This window comes from Halichoeres trimaculatus, unplaced genomic scaffold, assembly GCF_033239565.1.
Source record: "Halichoeres trimaculatus isolate MK-OKI-2021-1 unplaced genomic scaffold, fHalTri1.1 fHalTri1_scaffold_1, whole genome shotgun sequence".
NCBI lineage: Eukaryota > Metazoa > Chordata > Actinopteri > Labriformes > Labridae > Halichoeres > Halichoeres trimaculatus.
The window spans coordinates 27512168-27539724 of NW_027437179.1; the positions used below are offsets into that span (position 1 = coordinate 27512168).

At 39.6% G+C, this 27557-nt stretch overlaps 1 protein-coding gene across 4 annotated transcripts in view; it reads left to right on the forward strand.

Annotated features, from left to right (window-relative positions):
* The first annotated feature begins 3229 nt into the window (after positions 1-3229).
* The window catches only part of slc38a3b (solute carrier family 38 member 3b), a 31384-nt gene continuing 7056 nt past the window's right edge, over positions 3230-27557 (forward strand). The window contains exons 1-9 of one of the 4 annotated variants that reach the window (XM_074667774.1): positions 3230-3348; positions 14380-14547; positions 14911-14931; positions 15113-15194; positions 16237-16352; positions 18602-18675; positions 19437-19529; positions 22509-22590; positions 25900-25982. In XM_074667774.1, the coding sequence (XP_074523875.1) occupies positions 14444-14547; positions 14911-14931; positions 15113-15194; positions 16237-16352; positions 18602-18675; positions 19437-19529; positions 22509-22590; positions 25900-25982 (655 nt within the window). In that variant the 5' untranslated portion in view covers positions 3230-3348; positions 14380-14443. Of the gene's footprint in view, positions 3349-3501; positions 3878-4624; positions 4707-14379; positions 14548-14910; positions 14932-15112; positions 15195-16236; positions 16353-18601; positions 18676-19436; positions 19530-22508; positions 22591-25899; positions 25983-27557 lie in introns of those variants that run through there. The other 3 variants (XM_074667757.1, XM_074667765.1, XM_074667783.1) reach the window with 3 other exon arrangements.

Here is a 27557-nt window from a genome sequence, read left to right on the forward strand (position 1 = left end):
GTCTTCCTCACTGAGATTTAACAATAATCCATTTAAATTCTTCATTATTATTGTAAAGTCAAGGAACTGTTTGCGCCTTTCCTGCCCCAACTTATCGCTTTTTGGCGCACTCTCATCCAGACTCATCATTGCGCCCCGTGATGTTTTCTTTTTCTTGCTGAAGATTTTGAGGTAAGTTATACCTCATTTACACACAGTTTGCTTGTAATCCACCCTGTTGAGCAGCAAAACTGTATTTTCATGATAAACACTGCAAGGCAGAGCTACTCCTTACAAGTAATGTTTTCTAGTTCTCCTAAATGTCTACCATGTTTGAACCCATAATAACAAGTTCTAAGTAGGTTTATAAAGACAGCATTTACATGACACTATGAAATTGTAACTATCTTAAATACAAAAACTAGTAGCAGTCATTATTTGTTGTAATATTGTTGGCACAAAAATGTCAGATGAATTTTGCTGGTGTGTATCCTTTTCAGATGTTAAATGACACTCACTGTAGTAAATAATCACTTATTTGGATGAGTTCAAGACAGCTCAAGACAAGCCTTGCAAGTACAATATTTATAATCTGTGTACGTACATATTGCCTCTGTACTGAAAAACATCTTTTAACCTTTTCTTTCTTAGATTCCTCCACCCATAAGATTATTGTCACTGTTCATGTAAAAGCCTCATAAGTCCTGTCCCTGGCCATGCGATGACTCTATAGAGAGCTGAAGAAAAGAGCTGTTTGTGTTGCTCTTATGTATATTTTGTTGAAAGAAATCATTGAACCCTGAGTTCAAGGTCTTGGCTTCTGTATGTTTGTTAGCAGAGGAAGATGAAGAGAGGAGCTGAATGGTAAGCATCTAGATACTACATTTTGCTTTTACTTTGAATGCATTTAAACACAAAAACTCCAAAATGAGCAGAAGGCTATATTTATCCATGTGTAATTTATACCAATGATATAATTTGTTCAGCTCAGGCGATGTGCCCGACTGTGAGCGGGCAGTCCATAAACAAAGTGGGTTACACAATGTAACATAATATCCCACAGGTTATGTCATGGACCTCCTGAAGCGTCATCCTTTGATATTTTCACCTCTCAGGGAGAAATGTTCTGACTCTCACGTCCACCTCTGTTACATAAACATACTGCAGCAATACAGCCAGACTCCTGTGGTTTAAGGTGGAAACTCTGGCGTTGTATCAACCTTGTGATTTCTTAGAAACATCCCTAAAATCAAACAATGTCAGCAGCTGGAGCTACAGTTCTATCTCTATGAATGAGCTTACGTAATTCCACTAAAGAAACTGTAAAATTCCCACAGAACTGCTGTAGAAACATGCTTTGTGCGAGAGTAGAAAGAGGAAGGTATTCAATATGTTTAACACTTTCATGCAGCCAAATGATTTCTCTGGATGTTATTTATGTTAAAGGCTACATTATGTAATCACCATCAATCTAGTATCACCTGTGTTTGCTTCAAAGTACCTGGAACTATGGTTCTCCTCTTTTTGAGTTGTTCATAATCATTTTCTGCTCTTTGTAGAGTGCCTACATGCTGGTTCTGGAAACACCACCATGAAGAGCCCTGCCGTCTATTTTAAAGCAGGTATGTAGAGCTGCATTTGCTCAAAAGATCCAGTTTGTATTGCAAAAATATTCAGAGCTTTTTTATAAAATAAAAGGACGGCATTGGTTTTTGGTGACAGAAAATCCTTGATGAAAGTGGTCAGATTTAATAATGCAAAACACATTCAGTCACTCTGACCTCTGAATTTTTGTACCAAACATAAAAGAATATCATTAAGCTTCTTCTGTCAATGAAATAACCATGCATCATTACAGGAAAATAAGACTTTTCTGTGTTGTGTTTAGCCAGATTGAAGAATGGTAATGTACTGAAACTAGAACATGGATCATGAGCCCAGAGGGATATTTGGTCAGACCTGTTTAAGTCCTCGTTAGCCCCTCATTAGGAGGCTGTCTTTGTGTAAAGTCCACTTCATTTCAGCAAGTATCATGAAGGTCTCACACAGATCTGTAAAAGCTATTTGCTTTTTTTTTTTTTTTTTTTTAAGGCAGTTTTGAGCCATTCACAGAAAGTTTTTGTGATTTCTGCAACCTTTTAATATGTATTGTTTTGGAAATCTGTAAATATTTAAAATAGAAATTCTGCATTGTTTATTTATATTTATGTTTGGTGAGGATGGAAAACATACCTCTTCTTTGAAATGTCAACATGGAGGTGGAAGTCTTTGTGACTGTACTGCAGCTCATTCAGGGCATGGCTTTAAGTCATTTGGCTTCATTCTTGGGGGAGTGACCATGTCATCAATCCTGTAATATTAGCTGAAGTATTTTATTGTTATCTGCTGTGTTTTGGGGTTTTTAGACTATTTCACAGCATCTCAAACATTCTTAATCCTTTACATTTTTCCTCGCTGCTTGTACTGTTGCTTAAACCTAATTTTCAAATATAACTTCAGACCATCAATGATGGCTGGAATGGTACCAATGTTTATGTCAATGTTGGTGCCAGTGGAAAATGAAAAAAAAAACGTCTCTGCATATAAATAATGAGGTCTGTTCGTATTTTGGGTGGCTGCTACTGAACACGCTAAGCCCACTCTGAACTTTCATGACCCTTATAGATGACCTAGTTAATGAAGGCTAAAAAGAGGCTTGAAATTTGAGGAAACCAGTGTTACGATCTAAGTTTGAACACTGGTATCCTCGAACCCACCTCCAGGGGTCGCTAGAGAGGCTACTTTATACTAGCTGCAATACATTTTGGGGCTGATGTCATGTCTTTTTGGGTATGTTTCTTTTAAACTTGTGCTGCAGAATCTGTATCACCAGCATTACGTCAGAAAGCGCATCATGGATCGTACATATGGTCTTATTCGACCTCCCATGCTGAGCCACTTGAAGCCTCTCATCCTTCTCAAAGTTTCTGAGTTTCAGGTTGTGTATTGATGCACTTTTGCCAGACGTGTTTTCAGCCTGGTCATGTATTCACACCTTAACAAACATTTACAACCAAATTGCTCATTTTCTTCTTAGAATGTATCAGAGTGCAGATTCCAGTGCTGCTTGATGTGCATTAATGCACAGCAAGCAGCACTGGAAACTGAGTTATTGCACGGTGCACTCTCAAGTCTTCTTGAGGTCAAGATGACCTCTTCACCTCTGTATTAAGTGTATTGTTCTCTCATGAGTGAGCAGGGAGAAGCTCCCCACATTCCAAACTCTAAAGCAGGTGCCAAATGCTGCGCTAAGAGCTGCTTTGTCAGTTGAAGCTGACAGAGGAAGGGTTGGTAAGATCAGTGAAAGGGAATATCACACCACCACCATAGGTAGGTACATGGCTTCTGATAGTGTTATGTGAATGAGACCGAAAGAAATCTGCTAATCTACAATCAACTAAATGATAACACATTAAATGTAGGCGCCAAGAGTAGCAGCGTCGTGCGCAAAACCAAGAATTAATATTTTTGCGCGTTCCCTCACGCCAAATTGCAAACCAGTATAACCACCACGGGCTCATATGTTGTCCGTGGATCCCTCTTACTAACCTGACACCAGTGGTGGAACCTATAAGCGTGCAGCGCATCTATAGGGGGGTTTGCAAAGGAGGCGGACCTAACGCGACCCCCACAGTTGAGCTCCAGAAGGTTTTACAATGCCAACCATTTCTGTGGAGCGCATTGAGTAGCTGCTGGTTCACAGAGCAACGGTCCGAATGTGCGTAAAAACCCACGTTTGCAGATACCATATCACGTTTCTTGGGAGAAGGAGAGAGAAAAGGAGCGCGGAGAAAGAGACTCCCATCATTACATTTATTTCCACTCATCAGAGGAATTAACTCCGAGACAAGAACCTTTGGTAAGACTAAAAAAATCTTACATAACTGGAATAAACGAACACGCTTGCTTTGCTAAGAGTAACAATTGATTTTGCTGCGCTTGTGTCACTGAAAGGATTACGCTTGTGAAGTCTTCCAAATAATCTTGGTTTTGCGTGATTTTTTCCAATCCCTCTGAGATATTGTAGCTCCCGTGGAGGAATAAGACTAGATATCATACAATCAGTTTCATAGCGGGACATAATGGCTTTGTGTCATACCTGGGGGGTTGGTGAAAACGGAACGAATAGGATGTTTGGAGCTTCTGTAGAGAGCGCCAAGTCCAGATGTCATGACCATGTGCCTCAAGGAGAGGGTGACAGATTGTTGTCCATCTATTGTCCGTCAGACCCAGGTTGCGTTTTGCGCTTTCTCTGGCTAGTCCAGACTCAAAGGTGAAGTCTTCTGGCAACAGGTAAAAGCCACAACTGTACGGGAGCCAGCGGTGACCATGAGTGTGTGACTTTTTCACTCAGATTTGACTTGTGCATGATCAGAGAGTTTCGCAGTGGTCTCCCAGTCGCAGAGATGTGCCTTATCTTTACATATAGTTGTTGCTGAATAGAATCAGATTCTATATATCATGACTGAAATGTTTAATTTCTGTTATTATCAAATGTATTGAATCCTAGTCCTGCAGTGTACACCTTTGCATGGTGGTGACCAAGCCACATGGTATCGCGTAAACGCAAAGAGAGTTTCCTTTTCCACCCACCAGTAAGACCATTTCCGTCAGAGGCTCATAACCCTTCATTAGTTGCAAGTAATCACGGAGTACACAACATTAGCATATCCAGTCTGCGTCAACCGGTGAGTAATCTAAACAGCCGTGGTGATAGCGTCCGTTTAAAGCACTTTCCTTTGTTATTGTGGGCTAAATATACCCATGTGGAGGAAGAGCGCCCTGTGTGGGAAGTTAATGCGGCACATTGTCACTCCGCCTGCTGAGCCTATTACACGAGATGTGTTGTTTTATCAGAGAGTTAACAAAAATGTTTGTCAGCTCTCTGAATGTGAAGTTTCCCCCTTGATATTTGCCCTCATGGGAGTATGGAGACAGTCCATCTGTGTGTTTTCTCTGAGCAGTGTTTATATAATCAATACGTGCCAGTGATCTGAATGCCCTGCTGTTTCTGTTCCTATGGCCCACCGTGTACCATCTGCTTTTTCTAAGCATAATGTGACATGAACTGAAACATTTACCACTTATCAGGCAGTTTAATGGTGATACTTTGTCAAACTATAAACAAAAAGCTATTTTTTTTTCTAAGAAACACACCAGTAATATATTTTAAACCAAGAGCTTGCTCAGTATCTTATTTAATGTTAAACTGTCTTTGTGTTTCATCTGCTGGATCTGAAGGACTTGTTTGAGTGTTACTCTTGATTTTACAGTTGGGGTGTATAATAATGTCAAGGTGCCATTTTATTGGCTGACTAGGCTGCGTCATCAGAATAAAATAAAACCATCTGCCAAAAATGTATGTTTCTGTTGATATCACGGCCAGACAATATGCAAGCTGCTGAATTCAAAGTTACGTAATGAAATTAACTGGAAAATGATGGCATGTGTCTGTATCCTTGAAGTTAACCAATCCCAACTCAGGAAGTCCATTTATTCTAGAGTGAACAATTAGTTGTTTTTACTGTAGCTAGTTGGCATCAAAATTTGTATTATGTCCTTCTGACTTTAATTGGTTCAACAAATTACAAGTATTTCTCATTGAATATTAAAATTTAATTGAAATTTTGTTTCTAAGCCGTAGCACAGTCAGCCACTAGCTGGGGCTGTAGCCCCGGTCAATGGCTACTGCCGTAATGCAAAAGTGCTTGACTATTTGCAAGTAAACAGGCACAGAAGCCACCTTGAAAATGCAGATGAAGATTAATGTGGGCTGTTTCTAGTGAAAGTGGCATATAACCACTCAATCAGCTGTTCTGAAGGACCCTAGGCTGGTGGTGCTAGCTCTGCTTACTTAAGCCGCATTCTGTGAAAAAGTAAGACACTGTTTATTCACATACTCTCATGGTAATGTACTAAGGTATATGGATTGTGCTCAAGTTTGGTTGTTTTCTGAGTGTTTTTTACACCTTTGATGAATCTGTTAGTAAAAACATGTTTATTGCAACCTTTCGTATTCCTGTAAAAGCTTGAAATACTGCATTTTGTGAAGAGTCCAATTGGTACTCGTCTCTTAAAAATCAAGTTTGACTTCACTTAGTGGTTATCACAGTAATGAAATTTAAAGTTTAGACAGTTTTTTTTTTTTTTTTTTTACCAGTTGAAGGTCTTGTTTGATTTTGGAGAACAAGAGTTCAAGACACATTTTTTATTCCAAGCAACCAGGCTACTACCTTTTACTTTGGAAGCAGTACATTTTGAGACATGAATGTTCCTGTGAAAAGACATGAAGTGATAAGTTAAGTTTTAAAAAGATGTTGATAACGTTTAGAACAGATTTAGAGATAGATAGATAGATAGATAGACACAGTGTTTTGAGAGTGTCTATCTGTGTGTTAAAGGCAGTGTGGGTAGCGGGTTGTGTTTTTGACTTTGTCCCCGCTCTTGACACTAGCACCCTATATGGGGTTTTCATGGTGGGTTCATTGCAATGGAGAATGGGCAGATAAGCTCGCCTGCGGTCAGTGACCCTCGGTGTGTGCAGAGATCAAACTGGCCGAGAGTTTGGGGAGGAGCTGGACAGGTGCTTGGTGTGGAGGTCTGTGTTTTCTCCATGTGGGAAGCAGCCAGTTGTGCTGTTCTGTCACCCTCAGGAGACCTGTGAATATCTGCGTTTGAGTCAGCCTAAGTGTTAAGTGTCAGACACTCCATAGTTTATTATTATCTTTGTCATGAAGCTCATAATCTGTGCGTCTGAACCCGTCTGTATCATGTGTTGTTGTCTATTTATATTTAAGTCATTGAAAAGTCCTTGTTTCGTCACCTTTGTTTATATTGTGTACACACAGTCACAAAGATTTGAAAAGGCTCGGTCCACTTAGGGTGATTTGTATAAATTAAAAGTTTTTATATAACTGTGAGTGTTGTGATCATGCCTTTTGGGAAATTGCCTCAAAAATAATATCCATCATTTTAGAAGACAGTTGTTTAGCTACAGTCTCTGGGTTTATTCAAAAGACATCTTTATGCTTTTGTTGCTTCGCTTATAGCACGAACACTCCTGGGAGTTTATTCCCTGTGGAGCAATCGTTGCTGAAATGTATGCTTTCAACTTAATGTATGCTGCCTTTAAAGTTCCGCAGAGAGCCATACGTTATCGAATGTGAAGACTCTCAGGAAATAAATTACTGTGTCCTTGGACAAAAAACAAGCTTGGTATTCTCTTAATGTCATAGTTTCTTCAAACATGTGAACCAGCTGATATAATCTCCTTTAAAGTTTGTTCTGTTCATGTCAATTTAAAGGCAACACTGGCATATTATTACCTTTTACCTCTATATGATGTAATAGTTTTCTGTTTACACAGCCAACAGATGAGGAGAGTGTATTTGGAATTGTGTTTGTTACCAGTATGGACTTTACAAGAAAGTGGATGGCCTCACTGCTTCCTGTAAGTGAAGCCAAAATGTAAACATCCAGCAAACTGGAAAATTAAAATACACATCATGTACATTTTTTTCCTAGAAGTTAGTTGTTATGCTTATGTGCAACTGTTTCAGAGTACCCTATCTTGAAAAAAGTACTTGTTCCTAAGAAGAAAAGGGAGGGAACGTGACAGCCCATCGGCACCTTTGTGGGCCCTATAAGCACAAGAGTAACTGAACTATCCTTAACTGTACATGTCCTCTTCAAACCAACACAAATATCCAGTCAGCTCAAGGTTGTACTGATCTGAAGGACCTTTGACGCCCTTTTTTTGGATGTTAAAACTGTGTTTCTAAGAGGAAGGGGCGTAGCATCAACCCCATGGCTCCAACAGTCAGATCGCTTCTGTGCATACCTTGGCTGGGTAAAATTTGTCCATCCATCCATCATCTTTACTGCTCATCCCACTCAGGGTCACAGGGGTGATGGAGCCTATCTTAGCTGTCATTGGGTGCAAGGCAGGGTACACCCTGGACAGGTTGCCAGTCCATTAAATTGCTTACACATTGAGACAAATAGCCAGTTCTACACACACTCACAACTTTGGGTGATTTAGAGTGATGACTGAACCCATGCATGCATCAGAAGATCAGGCAAACTCCACACAGAAATGCCCAACCAGGGATTTAAACAGCAACCACCATGCACCCTCCTGTAAAATATTAATCAGCACAATATGTCAGCTCCCATCATCCCATTCATTTTCATATACTGCCAGTAGTTTCCAGGTATTAAATAGAATTTAGTCTCCTTTTAGCTCTCTTCTGCTTTCAACCACTAACTAAAGGAACTATCTGGCCCTCATTTACTGCATTCTTTTCCATCTCTTAGTCACTAATTTTCTTACTTTTTGTCAGTGTTGAGTGGGCAGCAGAGTTTATGAGGGCTTCTTCACTTAAAATAGATGTTTGCTGTAATCAATACAGATGCTAGCCTGTAAGAGCTGTAGAACTGACCGAAAGAATAGCTGGCCAGACAACAAAAAGACGTAGTTGATAGACATTATGAGGTATTATGTATGTGGTCTGCTCGCAGGTTTAGGTCATAAACGCTTTGTTTGAGCTGCTGTGTCTTTAAGGCTCCCAGCTCCACAAACCCCTTTCTCTCTGATTGGCCAGCCCTCCACAGGCCTGTTGTGGGCAGAGCTATGGGCAGACCATGGTGTTTGAAGCCTGCTCCTCCAATGCTTAATGAATCTAAAGGGCTTCCCTATGCCATGACCTCATCATCTCTGCAGGTCCTACGAAGATGTTGTGCCTTTTAGAGCAGTTTTGAGCTGTTTAAATACAGATCCAGGGATTTCTACAACACATGAATATAAAGCAGTTTGAAAATCAGCTCATGTTAGTATGAACATCCAGCGCTGTCTCTTTATATCCATGTTTAAATGTGAAAGTATAATACCCCCTCTCTAAGTTAGCCTTTTTTGTATTTCCAGCTTGTCCAATGTGTTTAAACCTTTCACTCTGTGTTACAATGGTGCACAACTGTTGCCAGCTTCACTTATAGCTTCATGGGTACTTGTTTGGCATTTGAATCATTGCTTGATGATGAATTTTTTTTCAGAACGGTTATCTGAACACATCACATCTGAATATATAGTACATATGGATATCATACTGAGTTAGTTGACAGTGAAGACTAACAGTCCTTGCAATCACACCTGCTGGCAAAAACAGGTCAGTCAGTGAATTTGTACGAGATTAAATCTATGTAATGTTGTGAAATTAATGATAGTTCATCATATCAAATGAAGACGACTTCAACAGCAGCTGTGGCATCACAGATTTATTTGGAGTTTGGAGACAAACCTTAAATTTAATTGACTGCTCGAGATGCCTCAAACCCCTGCTAGGAGTCTAATTGCCTTCAGGTCTATACCTCCCGCTGCCAGCTGTTGGTTGCCGGCTGTTTCTTAGAAAAGTGCCCAGCAGCTTGTCAACATGTCCTCACATCTAATGAAAGATAATTGGTTCCTTATGTAACTAACAAGGAAGTGATAGGAGCATGCAGGTACTGATTGGACTACATGGTCCAGTCAATCTGAGTGCCCTTTATTTTGAATTCACCTTTAAGTCAAAGATCATCATAATGCAGCACATAAATAATACTCATAATGATGTGATATTTATTTTGGCATTACCTTTATGGCTGCTTTAGTCAGCTCTGCAGCTCTCAAGGACATATTTATGGGCAGGCTAAATTTGAATCTGAGTCATTGTTTTCTAAAACGTGCAACAGTAGTGAAACATTTCTCATTCTCTCAGTTGATTTCAGGGTGAAATAATTGGAGTGTTTGCTTCTACTGTCTTTAATGTATTGCTGTTGCTGCACACTGAATGTGTGTTTCATCACTCTCTGTAATAAAGAAGCTATTTGGTGATATGATAAATTTAAACAGTTGTTTAATTTTCCCTAAATAAGTTGCTCCTTAATCTAGATTTTATCTGCTTGTTAAGCAGCATATTAAAGTAAGTCTATGTGCTCCATGGTGCTGCTTCCTTTCACAATCCCTTGAAATTCAGTCTGAGGCAAAGAAAGAAAAATGAGGTGAGAGGAAAAAAAAAAGCATATAAAAATCGACATCATTATGAGAAAAGTTCAGCTGGCTTGGATTATATTTTATAAAACTCTCTGTTGACTTTAATGGGATTTGACAATGCACATTTCTTCTGTTTGCTCTTCACTATCCTATATTTTTATTGTTTAATATTTACAGCAGCACAGAATAAATACTTCTGAATTTTTTGTAAGTAAGTTTTATTGCTTTTTAAAGCTGGCTAAACCACACAGAGCTTTTACAGACTGTATAATACTGTCACCCTCCTGTGGAAGCTAGACATACTCATCGTAATTCTAAGGATAGAGGCAAAATATAGGAATGACTATACACATTTTTTTTCCTTGTGGCTCTGAAGCTGGTTTGTGATGTAGTTTAATCGTCATGGTGTGGGTTCTGCTATGCGTCACTGTAGTTGGATAAACATAGGTGGAAGGCGAAATAGACAGCTGATGTTCTTGTTTAAGTAAACAAACCATTTTTTCCTCAGTCAGCAAGAGCTTAATTAATTTGCTCTGACTTGCTGCAATTTTGAGGAGCTCTGAAGTTGTGCTCCAGGAGGCTGGAGCCCTTCAGTGAAATGCATATGAGTGCATTTACAGCAATTTCAGATCAGGTCAATCATCAGATCGAGAACAAAGAAGAAAAACAGTATAACAGACTGGATATTTATCAAACAGAGGAAAACATGTTTGTTTAGCATCACAAGTATTGTGTTAATAGATGTTTGGACCATCGTAAACAAGTTTGTTAGAAAGTTACCAAAATAACAGCGGTCTCTGTGCCCTGCTGTGCCACAGAGTGGAATAATGATTCAGGTGTTGGCCGGTATTGCTGGACACGAGCATGTGTTCCTCTGTCCCCAGCAGGCACGTGGCCGAGATGAGCTGGTGCTGCCAGGCGCTGTTTGCTGAACCTCGTGCTTGTTCCTCAAAACGCCACCACATGGGCATCTCCTCATCTACATGTGCTCGCCCACTGCCCCCTGCTTCAGTCGTGACTGCTCTTTTTATGTCCAATGGGCACAGAGACAGATAGAAGGTAGTTGTTGACAACAATGCTGATGGCTTTCACAGAACAGAAAGTATATTTGGTATCAGTTTTGTTGCATTAACTTTGAATAAACACTAAGAACCTTCTTATTATTTACTTTTCCATTTTGTTAAACATTTCAAGTGTCACTTAAGTCCAATAACTCAGAATGGAACATCTCCCTTTCATGCCCCTTTGGCGCCCGCTTGTTATATAACAGAGATCACTTTGGGCAGCACTACAGAGTAAGGGTCAAAGGTCACCCTCCTGGGGCTCTGTATATGCTCATATTGCAATTTCTCAGACTGACAGAGATCAGTTTCCCGCATCAATGGAAAAAACAACAGGGATGTTGAAAACTTGATACAGATACTGTTGAGAAATATGTGTGAACTTTGTCATGGTTTGACAACTTTTGGCTTTGAATCACACCAAACCAAGCTGAGAGGTTCTTTGCTTTTTAAAAGTTGTGTGTACTTTCAGACAATATGGTTGAAATATGACATGGTAAGCAAATTTGGTCAATATTTAATGAATACATACATCATTTAAAAGTATATCTGATGACTCCAATTGTTTAGGAAAACATATTGTTTTTTTCAATTAGAGGATTGTGGAAAAGCACCGTATGGCTCATCTGTGGTGTCTCTTACAAATTCTGGTGGATTTTGTACATGTTGTTTTGTATTTAATAAGAAATGATATTTCTAACTTATATTTCAGCTTTCCTAATCTTTTAACGGAAACGCTAAAGCAATTTCCTCTTTGTATAATTGCAGACAAAATTTATTGGTTTTCTATGCTATAACAGATCTTAGAGGCTCCCTACCTTTACATTACTTTGGATTACGTTTCAGACTTCTAGCTTCATCATTTCAGGCAACAACAGTGTTGGACGTCTCATGGCATGTGAGGACACGTTCACACCGTTAAGTTTAATTTGAATCTGAGTCATTGTTTTCTGAAATTAGTGAAACATTGCTTATTCCCTCAGTTGATTTTAGGGTGAAACAATTGGTGCACTGTCTTCTGCTGTTTCCTGTTAAAAGAGCATCAGGTAATACTGTGTATCATAGTTTAAACAACCTTAATTTGTGAACTTTGTCATGGTTTGGCTGCAGGTACCTTTGAATCACGCTATGACAATACATGTTATCTGTCTCATCCGTGGCTAATCTCTACAGCCTGCTGTTTTTCCATCACTAGTTGAAATTAGAAATCAAAAAACGTTACGGCAATGTGTCTCTTGAAAGACACGTGCTGGCTTGCCTGGATTTGCTCATTCTTTTTCACACCATGATATCTGACTAAGGAATAAAACTGTTAGACATGGTCCCACAGGTTTTCATGAGCCTTTCAAAAGTTCAGAAAAATGACTGCTGATGCTTTACTCGGTGCTGTGTAAAAACTTCCATTCAAAGCTCCTGTGAGGAGTTTTAAAAGGTAATTAGACAGACTAAGATGAATACTGATACCACTCTGTGAGCTACCAAAATAAACCGTCAGAAAAGAGAGGAAAAACAAAGAAACACCAAGTCTAAGGAACCAAGGACTTTTTCTTAAACACAGTTTGATCAGTAAAAACAGTAATGTATTTGGTGTGGAGCTGCTTTTCTTCTAAGTTAAAATGATCTTATCTGTTTTCAGGTTCATGGTTACTGCCTTCTCTGTTTCCCATTGCTGTATATATATGTGCCACAGTTTGACTTTTACTTATTTAGCTTGGTGTTAATGTGGTTTTGATGTTTTTGCAGCCATCCTCAAACCGACTCTACAAAACTGCAGTTTTTAGTGCTCCCTGATACCCTTTAGACTGGTTGCCAAGGTTGCCGCTTGGTTGATACAACGCAATGCAAAAAAAAAACAACAACAACAACAAAAACATGTCATTCTTTGGGCTAATTACCTCTAAGATTCTACTGGTGGTCATATGTTTGAACAAGTGCTGTCACAGGACTAAAAACAGTCATCATATGGGTGATAACGTGTAAATATCACAAGACTCTGCGATGTGCTTGGCTGTATTTGCTGTAAACGGAGAGACTACGGGCTGCTGTTTTCAGCTGCTCCATGAGCAGCTTTTCTTCTACAGAGCACTGTCACAACAGGCCATTTAAAAAAGAAGTTCAAGAACTTCTTCATAAACACTTCAGACCTACCTGTGTACCACCTCCAGTCAAACAGTGCAATAAGTTAGACGTTAAAATGGCATACGTGTTTCACATTTGTATTATTCCTTCTGTGTGGAAATGATCTTTATCTACACCTGGTGTTGCAACAGAACTATTGACAAGTGGCTTTTGCGTTTTTTGGTTACGTTGAGGGAAGGGCAGTATCACCTATGTGCAAATAAAGTGACTCACTGGATTATGTAATGGAAGGTCTAACTGAGGGTTGCCCTTTTTTCATTTATGAGATTTTGTAGTTAGAGTTTTGTTTATTGTGCAAAATAAAATAATTATTTATGGGCCGCATTACCTGATTATTTTGTTAATCTGCTTTTTTTTTTTCTGTCTCACTCCTCTGTTGCTGTGTATCAATGGCCCTTTTTTACTTTACAGAGTGAATAGCAGTAAGTGTGATCTTCTGGCGTAGACCACACTGGGAACACAATTGAGCTGCTGTATGATTATTACATCGGAAGCTGCTAACAACTGAGCATTGTGTCTCTGTACTCACTGAAATAGAGAAGAGGATTCATTTATGTCGCACGGGTCACATGAGGTGACTGCAAGTTATTCTTAGATGCTAATTAGTTCTTGTAATAATGATGTTTTTACATCATTCTTTGACTGTGAGATAAACTTTTTTTCACCTCAACCAGAAAACGTAGCGTTGAAATGTGTTATTATCGTACTACAGTAATTACTGTTGTATAAATTTCTTTCTCTGTAATTTTAGCCCAGTTGTTGTGAGGGAATTAACATGCTGTGTTATTTTCATCATAAGGCAGACTGTGTGAATTAACAAGTTTTTAAAGTTAACCCCAGAAAACAGCAAACAAAAGTTTAAAAGCTCAAACAGACCTTGACCTTTGACCTTGTTTGCTTTGGCCAGTTTTGCAGATCTTGAAAACAAGATCTCCAGGACATCAACCTGTTCATTAACAGCTTCTATACAGTCACATTGATGTAGTGTTGAAGGTCACTGTGCTAGCAAGACTGAGTCTGTTTGTGTAAAGACTGAAGAATGGGGCTTTTATACATTCAAAGTTCCACCAAGTAATGCATTTAAAGCAAACTCAAGCATGTCAATATGATGTAAATCTCTCATCCTTTGCCCAGGTATTCAAGAAACAATCTTCACTGAACACACAAAAGCCACAGAAAGTCTATCACATCCTTGAAGATGGAGCCCTCTCAGTCAGAGATGAACATCTTATCCAATGGGAAAAGTCATGACCTTGGAGATGATATGGGTGTGCCGGTGAAGACGTTTCCGGAGGAGGATCAGTGAGTAATCTCACTTTAATTTTATGCACGAATAAAGGGCTAATCTTAAAAACTTACATAGTGTTAACAACAGTTTAACACAGCATGATAAATACAAAGTTCATACAGTGTCTTATTGTCTGTATAACTTGTTTGAAAGCCACATCCTTTGGATCACTGTACATAATTAAAGTGACGTTTAACTACAAAAGCTAGACAACAGACTCTTTATAAATTCTTATGCTAAAACTCTCTGGCTAATAATGACAGGATAAGGGATGTGGTGAGTGACAACGTCTGTCCTACTTTATGTTTAATCTTCCCTATTCAAATGCATGTTTTACCTTGTTTTTGGCTCACCTCAACCTGTGGATCCTTATACAGGAATGGCACTCAAACAGTCAGGTATGTCTGTGGATATATGCATCAGGAACTTTACAACATTTTATATTTATATATTTATATTCATATTTAAATGAATAAAAAAGAGAGCAGGCTATGCTAGATAATGTTAGCACAAACATGTTCACAATCATTGAAAGTATGAGGTGAGACATTTCATTAACTTTGTAAATCTCCTCACTAGATTCGACGATCCTGAAGGAGGACTGGAGAATGAAGAATTTTTACCCACTGCAGATGGGAAGAAGCCTATCCGCTTCACAGATGTAAGTGCTAACCCCGGGTTGGGATGAATAAAAACGTATGATCATTTAATTCATTATTTTAAGTCTTAACAACCTTTGAGGTTCCCACATTTTTATAGATATCAACCACAAACTAGGTTTGGCTGGATTTTAGTACCAATGTTTTCTGATCACTGAATTCTGAAGGGCACTCAAAAGAGAGGTTTTCAACATCAAGCTGTACAGAAATATCTGATCAAATAGTATCGTACAAAAACAGAATTGGCACAAACGTAAGTATTACAGAGGGCACTGGTTTGGCTAAGCATTCCCTGTGTACTGAGGTTGTACCCCTGCTCTTTCACTCAGTTTGTCCCTTTTTCTCTTTTCCTATCCCCTAAATAAGGAGTAAATAAGACCAAAAATACAATTTTTGCAGGTTCAGCTCAGTTGGAAGCATGGCACCCCATGTGCAGAGACTAAAGTCCTTGTTACTCTGCTTGTGGGATTGATTTCTGGTCCTGATGTATTGGGTGCATGTCATCCCTGCTTCTCCCCCATTTTCAGTTGTTTTATCAAAAGAAAAAAAGATAAGATCTCACAAAAACAAGGGAAGAGGGCAGAACGATTTGGCTTTGCAGTAGAAGTGTGCGCCACATCAACAAAGACTGCTCAAGACAGTCCCGGGTTCGGCCCCCTGCCACTGACCCCTTCTTGCATTTCAACCCCTATTTTGTTATTCCTCATATTTGTTCTCTGTCTTTCAGCTGTTATGTTAATAAAACAGAAAGATGTCTCCACAAACAAAAATGATATTTCAGCCAATACATAAAGAAACTAGACTGTTAGCAGAAACTCTAAAAAAAAAGGTGATCCTTGTGGAACAACTGTTCTCATTGGTAAAACTCTGGTTGTACGTTTCCAGCTCTGAACCCACTGAAATCTTTCAGAAAGGTAGATCTGAAACCATGTATGCAACCCAAGTCCAACCCAACAGGTGTGGTTGAGTAGAGAATGATTCACCTCATTTTAAAATTTTAACATGCCAAAAATGTTTTGTATGCTTTTGCATTTGTCTCTTTAGTTTGAAGGAAAGACCTCTTTTGGCATGTCTGTCTTCAACCTTGGAAATGCAATTATGGGAAGCGGGATCCTGGGATTGGCCTACGCCATGGCAAACACTGGCATACTCCTGTTCTGGTGGGTCAAAAAACTCCTTTCAATTGTTGAATTTCAAGAGATATCTACTATCAACCATATGTATTTGCATTTTTTAACAAAACAGTAGATACGATTCAGAAGATTTAACTAAAGCGTATAATTCAGAAGGTCAAAGAGACACAAATTGTTGGCCAGATGCACAGTACAGTACAGAGACATACTCCCTGAAAGATTACGGTTTCAGTGGTGGGGTGCTTTGATAGTGCAATGAAGCGCGAGGAAGTTTCTGGTTACTGAGTGATATACTGCCTGTCATGACATTTAGCATCCGTCATGACATGTCGTCCCCCTGGCGCTGTGGTTGCCTGGTATAGATCCCTGAAAGGCCATAGCCCAGAATAACTGAACCCCCAGACCCCATTTGAAGCATTTGGGTTGGTCGTTTAGTTCTCCCTGTTCCTTCCGAGAGGCAGCCATCAGATCATGACCCTGGTTGTTTTGGTCCCTCGGTCTGTGTTTATGTTGCTGCTGAGAACAAGTGGCGGGGCTGGAAAAGTGAGTTGCCCAAAGGTCAGCCTTGACTATGAAAGAAGGAAATCAGATCAGTGGGAAAGATTTCAAAGAACGAGTAGATTCCCTGAAGAAGAGCACTCTAATGGTGCCAAGATTCTGTTAGTATTCAAATCAGTGGTAACTATATATAGTTAGTGACCCATTTGATGTAATTGGATGATTACTGTGTGGCAAAAGAGGCACAGGACATTTTGATATCATTTACACGAGTTTCCCGGACAACCCATGGCAACTAATAGCTATACCAGGACAGTTTACAGTCCACAGTATCATCATGTCAGTTCATGTCAATCGTTAAGTAGACTGTACTTGGATATCAAAGTAAACACAACACACTCAACAAAAAAAACATTTGGCTTCAGTGCTAGTATATAAAGGTGTTGACATTTGCTCAATAAATGATCAAGACCAATCCCTTCAATGCAATATACAATATATACCCAGGAAATGTTGATGCTTCATATATAGGACAAGTCGTGTTGAGACAGCTAGGTCAAGCTAAATATGAAGCTAAATGAAGTCTTTTACGTATCATTACCCTTGATGTTTACATCACATTCTCGCTTACATTCAGCCAACTCTGAACTAACTCATCCTTATCCTTACTTCAAGCTTTCCTATCTAATCACTGCATCAAACAGTTATGTTAGGAGTTAATTCAGTGCCAGCTTAAGCTTTCATCTGTCATTAGCTAGTCAACTATCTGATTGGCTATTCTGAACAAGTTAGGCAAGATGCACATTATCAGTTTTAACTGAGTAGTGTAGTCCCTTTGAAGGACTAGACTATTGGTCAAGGCACATTTAAAATAAAAGATTAGTTCTTTTGTATGATCTATCTTTTTACTACAGTTGGAGCTCTCTGCACCACCAACTGCACCTATCTTATTGTAGCCGTGTTGGAGATTAGGGCCTCTAGTGTCAGAAGAACCCTTCATCCTGCAGCAGAGATACAAATAGACATCTTCAGTCTACGTCAGCATATTTCCAGTGAGACACAGAAATAGAGCAGGCATGAAAAGCCTGGAGCTCTCTAAAATACTTCGCCAAGTCTACAGGATAAAACTGTATCTTGAAGATGCCTTTTCATCTACAAAATAAAATAGATCAATAATTTCTTGATTGTTAGTTCTTTTTATTTGAGTGGTATTCCCATCTTGGCCTCCATCCATTGACTTACTGGAATGAGTGAAACAAAGAAAATGTCACTTTTATTTTACAGTAAGAGATGCAGAGTGTGCAGAAATACTTTGACTGGGTCTGCGAAAGATAATGGATTCTCTGACTCATTAGGAATGCTGACCTGACTTGCTCTTGGATCCTTGCATGCGTAGGATGATGGGAAACAGAACAGGTCCATATAAGTAGGAGCATATATGATGTTTGTTGGTTAATTTCAAAGCAGGAATACAGTTTGAGATTTTGGACTGCATTAGCTTCAAATGTGGCAGTAAGCAGAATGAAAGTCTAGCAAGAATCACACTTCTTAGGCTAAATAAAAAGATTTTTACCTCTTGTGTTTCTCAGACCAAACAGAATATTGTATGGGTAAGCTGTGTAGCAATACATCATGAGCTGATGCAACTGGCTAACTTAGATGTGTACAGATGAATGATGGAAAAATAAGGGGAAGCATGATTCTTGGTGAAATAAGGCTGACACAAGTTGGAAAATGTCATACGGGAATCTGAAGGTCTCTTCTGTTATGTCTCCCAGGTTTCTTCTGACTGCTGTAGCAGCCCTGTCCTCTTACTCCATTCACCTGCTGCTAAAATCCTCAGGCATTGTGGGTAAGAACTCTGTCTTTTGTTTGCCATTTTTAAGGAGATATGCTGTAGGTAATTTCAGTGTCCAACTACTATATCTCTGTTATACATAGGCTTGAAATTCCAGAAGTTTAAAGCGAGGCTATTATACTTTGAGCTTCTTTAAATGTCCTTCTGGTAGCCCTGTCATAGCTTTACATAACCCAGCTCGAAAAAATCTGTGTTGTTCCCACACTTATCTTTTGGAAAACCCCAATTCAGCCTCAATTTGGAGTTATTTATAAAAGCTGGTGTCTCTTTAAGACCAACTTTGATTAATACCCCTTCGCTTTGATTGGCCAGACAGGTTCAGGAATTTCTGTAACATGAATATGCAAGTATTTGAAAATTTGTACATTGATGATGAACATCCAGCATTATTACTTTCTATCCACATTTAAATGATAGAAAAGCATACTGCCTTCTCTTTAACTTTGCTGCAACATGATAAAGAATTTGTCAACTGCAGTAAAATAGTACTTTACATGATTCACATCAAAAAGATTGTCTCGCAATATGTTCAACAAAATCATATTTCATAATACTTTGTCTGACAAAATTTCATTACGTTTACAACAGCTAGGATGTGTCAAAATAATAGATATAAAAAGGTACAATACCCAACCGTCACAGCTGTTCAACCCTTTCTTGATTTTAATTTTTGAGAGAAAGTTATTGCGTTGCTCTGAGGGACGTCTCAGCAAACACCTCTGAGCGATGATCATTGTGTTGTAATGTGCTTACAGGGATTCGAGCTTATGAACAGCTTGGTTTTAGAGCCTTTGGCACTCCAGGAAAAATGGCTGCTGGTATCGCTATCACCCTGCAGAACATCGGAGGTGAGGAGCCGCTGCACTCAGTGATTAATGGGTTTCCAAATGTGTCCACTGTTTACAAATCCCTGCAGCAGAAAACAAGAATTACACATCATTACATGGCTTAGAGTCTCTATACCCCTTACCCACACACACACAACCACACACACACACATTCCAGGATGACATGAGTTTTGCTCGGCTCTAGCTGCCTTTGAGCGTTGAGTTCGAGGATGTACTCAGAGATCAGGAGCGCTGTTGGTAAACAGCTTCTCTCCCTGGTGGTCGCAGCATTGATAAGAGTGCTTCCCACTCACTGGAGTACGTTCACTTCTGTTTTTGGCCAACATGTAGTGGATACAAATAAGACTACAGTGTTTTAACTCAGTATATGAGAGGGTTCTCTTGAGGAAATGTCACCCATGATTGGGGCCATAACTGGATATTGCTCAGAGCAAAACAGTGGCTTATTAGTGATCAGGAATAGGGATGGGAATTGATAAGATTTTATCAGTTCCAATGCTGTTAACGATCCTGCTAATCCATCCAATTCTTTAACGATTCCCTTATCGATTCCAGCAAATTTTGCATGTGGGCAAATGGTTTGATTTTCAGTGACAACAATACCAAACATCAGTGGGGAACCCTCAGGGACTTCTAGGCCTTCAGAGAAGGCCTTAAAAAATCTGGACCAAAAAATATTCGTATCATATATCTCTCTATATATAATTTCTCATTTAGTTGAATAAAATACATTTAATACATCATCTTAGTTTTAAAATTAAGTGTACTGCAAAGCTCACTTCAGCAATGACAGGGTTACTGTCTTGAAACATGTTATCTCTATCAGAGCCCAGTTTGCTGGCTCATTAAGTGGTTAGGACTTCACGAAGGCCAAGCTATGTGTTTTGGTTTGGAGAGAGACAGAAAAATTGACCAATCACGATTTGATTTTTTGGGGGGCGGGACAAAAACTGAAGAGCATAGGCCTTCGTGAAGTCCGAACAGTGGGCAGAGCGGTGAGAGTGGTGAAAGGAATGGCAGAAGGCGAGAACGAAGTTGTGGCTAGCTTGTTAGCATTTTTTCAGCGTGTGCGAGTAAAAATTTCATGTGGTCGTGCCCGTGCGAGTGGATATGTCTTAATACTTTATCTTTCACGGGCACTGTGTAAGACATTGTGGTTTTAATTCTCCCTCTCTTTCACTGGCTCAGTCAGTCTCCTCCACCTGAACTCTCCCCTGTTTTAAAGAGAGAGCGCTGTCGTGTACACACGCAGCTCGTATGTGCATCACACACCAGAGACAGACAGAACTTCATACCGACACACGTTTCACTGTTTTAGAGTCAGCCTTCTCACTTCACGCTGCTCTAAACTCTCCTGATTGAAGAGGATGCTGCGTTAGAGCAGAGCTAGGTTAGTTTAACTCACGACATGTCAACACCAAAAAAGAAAGATAGAAAACAGCTAAGGCTCTGATCAACTCTTCATCAACAAGTGCAGCAAAGTGATCTGTCTCCGTCTCTGAGGTCTCCTGCAGCGTCTTTGGATCAAACCAACTAAGAGAGAGGGGGTGGATGGTTTTTGAGTTTTCGATATAACGCCCAAGTACGGGACTTGATTCACTTAAAAAAAAAATATTAGCGATCACAGGAGTATGCTTTAAGTGGGGGGACAATCGGGAGAAATCACAAGCCAGGAGAACAGCCAGAGAAGGGGTTTAAAAAATGGGAGACTCCCTCCATATTCAGGAGTGTTGGCAGTCTGCCAGTACTCTCGATGGGTAAAAGTAACGAGTTTATGTATGACACAGATTGACAAAGATAAAAACTTAAGACATTTTCTTCATCATTTTAGGTTATTTAAGTAAGTTTTGTAAACTCACTTAATAATGTTAGTCATTGTTTTATGTAAAGCCTCTTTTTTATTTTTATTTTATTTATTCAATGAAAATGTTTTTTGTTAACTACTTTTTTCCGCGACGATTTCTTTTCTGGGCTGTGAGGGCTGAGGTGAAGGCCCAGCTGTAGTACTCACGGTTCGCCACTGCCAAACATACATCCCAGTATAGATAACTGCTTCTGCAAGTTGCTGGTGTTTCCACTCACTTAAGGTTGTGCAGTAGGTGTAATTAAAATTAAGCCACAATTCTGACGCTTCTGAACCCTGTCAATTGAATCGGATTGATAAGGGAATCGATTAGTAGAAAGATTAATGATATAGATTCTTTGATGGAACTGTTAACGATTCTCAACTGGAATTGGTTTTCCATTCCCGTCCCTAATCAGGAAGTTGTTGTTATTTATGAAGTCAAAGGTCAGATTATTTCTGTTAAGTTACTTTTTTCTCTTAGCCTGTTAGCTTGCTAACTTCAACTGAGCCTTTTGTCTATATACTCTGTTTATACGGCAACGGTGTTGGGAGCGTTTCAGAAAAATCCCACTCTGTTGGCTGTTTTCAAAAGTTTGCGTTTTAGGTCGGCTGAAACGCTGTCTCTGTGTAAATGCGAGGCTGAAACGCAACGAAACGTTTGCGTTTCACCCTAAAACCGTTGACGTGTAAACAGCCCCTCAGAACAGACAAGCTTCTATTTGCTATAGCTTTGAAATGCTAAGGACAGTTCCTTGAAGCTTAATAGGACACTATTGCGGGATCATGGTTTGATAGAACAAGAATCTTCAACTAGTGAGTTGAATCAAAATTATTATATCAGAGTGGTTGGTACTGTTTTTTTTTTTGTTTGTTTGTTTTTTTTGTGTGGTGGTGGTGGTGGGGGGGGGGTCACCAAATTTAGCATTGTTAGAAGGGTTTGCACGTCTTAAATCCAAAACATCACCTCACCCAGGTGAGGTTTAACACAAGCACATGACCCCAGTGGCTGCTTCTCTATCGCTTAACAAATATGACATGATAAGGTTTCTCTTGACTTTTGGCTCAACATGTGCATGTATTCCCACTCTGTTCTCCGTACGCTCACACAGTTCCCTCTCTCTGTTGTCTTTCAGCCATGTCCAGCTACCTGTACATCGTCAAATCAGAGTTACCGCTGGTCATCCAAGCATTCCTGAAGGCTGAACCCAACTCTGAGTTAGTATTATCACTGAAGTGCTTTTCACTGTCACTGGGCTTCAAGTGAAGGGCACATGACTCCTGGCTGCTGTTTGCCAAGAGCTCAGACACTGTGTGCTGGGGTCAAGGGGGCCTGGCAGACTATGTGGGCAGGGAATGTTTCACCACTCATTGATTCAGTCAGTCAGTGTGTGTGTGTGTTGAGTGTGTGTGTTGAGTGTGTGTGTGTGGGGCAGCTTGTAATTGGCTTAGAAACAGTGGGGGGTGACTACCTGTCAGTCATGTGTGCATACATCATAGACCCTGAGTGCTGTCAGGGAATGGAGGTGGGGGTGTTGACGTCAGAGTCACGCCACAGATACAGACACTCTACATAAGGACATGCATGACTAAAGTGGTTTCCAGATGCCTGTTCAGAGCTAAAAACAAACCTTGTGTTAAAAAGGGTCGCAGCAACTGCACCTCTGACGTACCTCTTGAAACTTCTCAGGCCTTGAGGGTGAAATTATTTTTTTAGCAATGTGAGGAAACATCATATTTAAACAGCTTTTGCTGAAAAAGTAGCAGAAGTTTGTGCAGAAGCTTCCCCATCTCCAACAGTTTTTGTACGTTGACCTTAAAAAATACTCAGATGTTGATCTAAAGGACATGTCAATACCCTTCATCATTGATTAACATTAAAGTGAGATAGATTAAACCCAGTTGTGTGCATAACAAGGAAAACAGGCGCTGCTGCTATCAAAGTTGACGTATGGAGTGCCCTGTCTGTGTCACACACGCGTACTCAGCCACTCAAACCAGCACAAATGACAGCAGCAGGTGGCGTAACATGGCTGCCAAATTCCAAAGCCAAGCATAAGGACAGGTCAGCTCAGGGCCAGGTCTCAGGGAACGACACACACACTCAAACACTGTTAATTTCCACTTGAGGTGCCTTGTGCTGCACAAATCTGTGGTGTAAGGAGAACGGAGGGAGATGATTGGTGGATGATGGGGCCAGGAGGGTTTTGGCGAAGAGTTTGGATTGTCACACTAAGAGAAGGTCAGATAGCTAAGTAATATTTGGAATTGAGATGTGACTTGGGCTTGTTCGTTATGACGTGGTGAGAGGATTTTGCTAATGCATCAGTTTAGTAATGCCAGTGTTTTAGATAAAGAAACAGAATGAGAGAGAAACTGATGCTTTTTTGTACACAATAAAATCCCCTGAATGTAAAAACTGCAAAAACAGTACCAAAATCAGTGATGTTTGAATTTTTGAGCTTCAAAATTCAATTGTTGATTAAAAGTGGCTTTTTGTGGATGAACAACATCAGATTCAAAATTATTACTCATATCATGAATAACCCTAGACTCTAAGCATTTAAAGAGGAAGTATCATACTTTCCTAGAACTTGAACATGGATATGAAATTACAATGCTGAACGTGCAGGTCTTTAAAGCAGTTATTAGTCATTGCATAAGGATGTCCTGATAGGTTCACGACATGGGGGCGGGCCTCAAACACTAAGGTGTACCCATATTTCTGCCCCTGACTGGCCTCCAAAGGAAGGGGGTTTGTTGAGTGGTAAGCCTTTAAGAGACAGCCGCTAAAACGAAGCATTGTAGACAGAGGCTGAAATAAGGTTTTTTGGAAACCCCAGTGTGAGGGGGGAAAAAGAAATCAAAATTTTTCCTTTCAATCATTCTGTTAAGTACTTTTTAGACTTGGGGCTTAATCTTTCAATTCAAAAAGGGGAAAAAGGGAAAAAGGAAAAAGGAAAGGAAAATTAAACAGATAGCTTCATAGCTTCATAGCTCTTCTTCTGCCCAACTAACAGTCCCAAACCCCCAAACCATAAGGCCTTCCATTTGTCATCATCATTGCCAATGAACAGCAGAAAGTCACCATATTTAAGAAGCAGAGGATGACCAAAGTGAAGAAACAACAATCAAAATAAAGTGATGTAATTTTGGGCTCAGGTATTTAAATTGTGTCTCCAGCATTGCTCAGAAACCCAAAATGTTCTGGTTTCAGTTGAGTTGAAGTTTGACTTGGACCTGCCCTTAATGGCATTGGATTCACAGCAACTACATGTGAAAACTGATCGTGTGCAATAACCCACTGACCTAAAGTCCAAAGAGGACATGACCTGTCATTAGTGGGACTTCCGATGCTTTCAAGGGACTCCTTCCCACACGTACACACACTCACAGGCTCACCCCACACACACATACACACACACACACTTACAGAGCTAGTCTCATAGATCCCTGTGCACCCCAGCCTGTAGGGTTGACAGTTGATCCCCTGCTTGTGTCTCTTTCAGAGGGTTAAGAATAACAGGCTTAACAGCTCAAAGAGGGGCTGTATGACACAAAGAACTAACTCTACCCTGGTTACACATCGTATATTACACAGGATTTAAGTGAAAGTGGGCTAACTGGAAGTTATTGTTGCTGGTGCAACTGATGTTTTAGATTTCCCTAAATCACATATTTTTGAAGTGAGAGACCAAAGAAAAAATGTCTCCTGCTCCTTCCCAAAACTGATGGTTTCCCACTTCAAAGACTGGGGCAGGTTTTCTTTTTCACAACAATAAACAAGACATTTAACCAAATACCATTTATTTACTGTAAATATATTTGTTGGCAGGATTAAAAGCTTGTGAAATGTTCAGTTTTAAACCCAGACCACCATGACACAGGTACTCAGCTCTGACCTCCAACTGCCACCCAGCTCCAACATATCCAAACATGTTTTAAATATACAGGCCAGCCGGGCCTTTTTATGTTATATGAGGGAGTTATATTTTATGTGGGGGCATTCACAGCGGGTTGGTTTTATGGCAGGACATGTGTGGAAGCCACATTTAGCAGACGATGATCCATCAGCAAGGTCCTGCTCTGGATTTAAGGAGCTAAGATTGGATGTGTCATTCCATTCTTCTGCATTTTTTAACTTGGATCCAAAAGCATCTAAGAGGGAAACTATTCAGGGGTGTTTTGGTATGGGGTGAGTAATGGAGATATTCTTGGTCAGAGTGAGGAACAGAAGTGGTAGCGTTTATAATCGTCTGCAGTTCTGTGTTGTTTTGGCACTATTTTCTTTTTTTTCTGCAGATATAAACTAACTCAGTAAATTGGTAGAGGTATAGAGAAATTAAGCTCTCAGACTTTTCAGTCTGCGTTATTTTAAGAAAAACTGTTCAAACTGTTTTACTCAATGTGTAAACAAATTTCACGCCATCTTTCCATCCTATTTCTGTCTCCCTCACTGTGCTGTGTCTGTGTGCCAATGTTTGAAATATTGAGCTTCCCAAAGTAAACTAGAATTTTCTCCAACAGTCTGTGGTACTTGAATGGAAACTACCTGGTCATCCTGGTCTCTATCAGTATCATCCTGCCCCTGGCTCTGATGAAACAGCTTGGTGAGTATGAGCTGAAAGTACAAGTACTTTTGTGGTTTCAATTAGCCAAAAGTAGCTGACACGTCTATCTGATATTGTCATATATCTATAAAATAGAATGATCTATTAGATCTATTTATGACTTTAAGGGCCTGTGTCCACTGAAAGTTGTCGCCAGAAGCCCTGCTCAGCTCAGACATGGAGATGGATGAGCAAGGCAGTGTCCCAAAAGTTTAATTTTTCAACTCAGAGGGCTGAGTGCAATGGCAAGAAGCAGCTCATTTCGTATAGCCCATCAGCACCACTAGAGCAGGAAAAAAAGCCCCCAGTGGAAACAGGCCCTATTTTGTTTTTTGTCAAGATGTCAAACTACAACCACAGAACAGATTTCTAGGCTTCTTTTTGCCACAAGAACTTTTTAAATATTTTTTAAGGACCTAGAAGCTTTTTCCTGCATTTATACCACTGGTACTTAAGTCTATGGAAGCCCATGATTGCCAAGAAATTGGTGTATAATACATGTAAAACTTGCCGTTAAAGAAGAAGAATAAGAAAAAAATTACATTAAGTCACATAGTAAGTTGAAATTAAACAATCTCAAACAATGATATATATAATTTTCTGGTTAACCAATGCTCCGGCTTTAATGATTGTTGGATTTTTTTTCATGAGTTATAACTACTGCCCTCAACAGATTTTCAGTCAATTGTATTCTTGCACTTCTCTCTATTTCTTGCTATAAAGCTTGTCAAAAATCTTATATTCTTTATCATTAGCAAATAAATCTTGAATAGTTTTTAAGTTTTTTTCCACCAATTTAAAAACATTAGTTTGAATTTGATCCAAGCAAAACAATGAGATTTTAATGAAGGAGTTACCTCACAGTGAAGCAATTTGTGTGATTTTAATCTTACCACTTGTTGTGGAAACAGCATGCGTCCAATCAGACATAATTTTTCCTGACATGGCTGCAGCATTTATTCCTTCTTTTTTTTTAATCACACAGGATTAATCTGTCCCTTCCTGGTTTCAGGGTTCAGAAAGGTTGCTTGAATGGGGATTTTTTTGTGGAAGACAGCAGGAAACCTCCTGACTGTAAACTGTGGATTTCTTGTGTAACCAGTAGAGCTCTTCATGGTACAAAATACACTTGAGGGCCAAATGTATCTGGTCTATTCAAGAGGACATAACATTAAGGGATGTATTGTACACCCGGTTCAAAGTGTCTTGGCCATTTTTATTCTCTATTTAATGCATGCGCAATTTCAATGTTGTTTAAATAGTGAAAAAAACATGCACTTACATTGTTGCTCACTGGCCGGTTGTTTTTTAAATAATATGTGGTCAGGTGCAAAAGATGGTACACTGATAACTCGAGGCAGCAAGAGTTCTCTGGTATCAAGTCTAAAGTCAGCTGCACAGCTGTATCCTCACAACACATAACCCATTGCTTTTTACATGTAAACAGAGGCTTGTAGCAGTGCTTCAATACAAATATTGAGAATGACTTGGAGGGTAATTTTGCCACATCTCTATACATTATGATGTGATCCATTAATGCAAGAGGCGAGGAAACTGTCACCACTGTTTCATCAC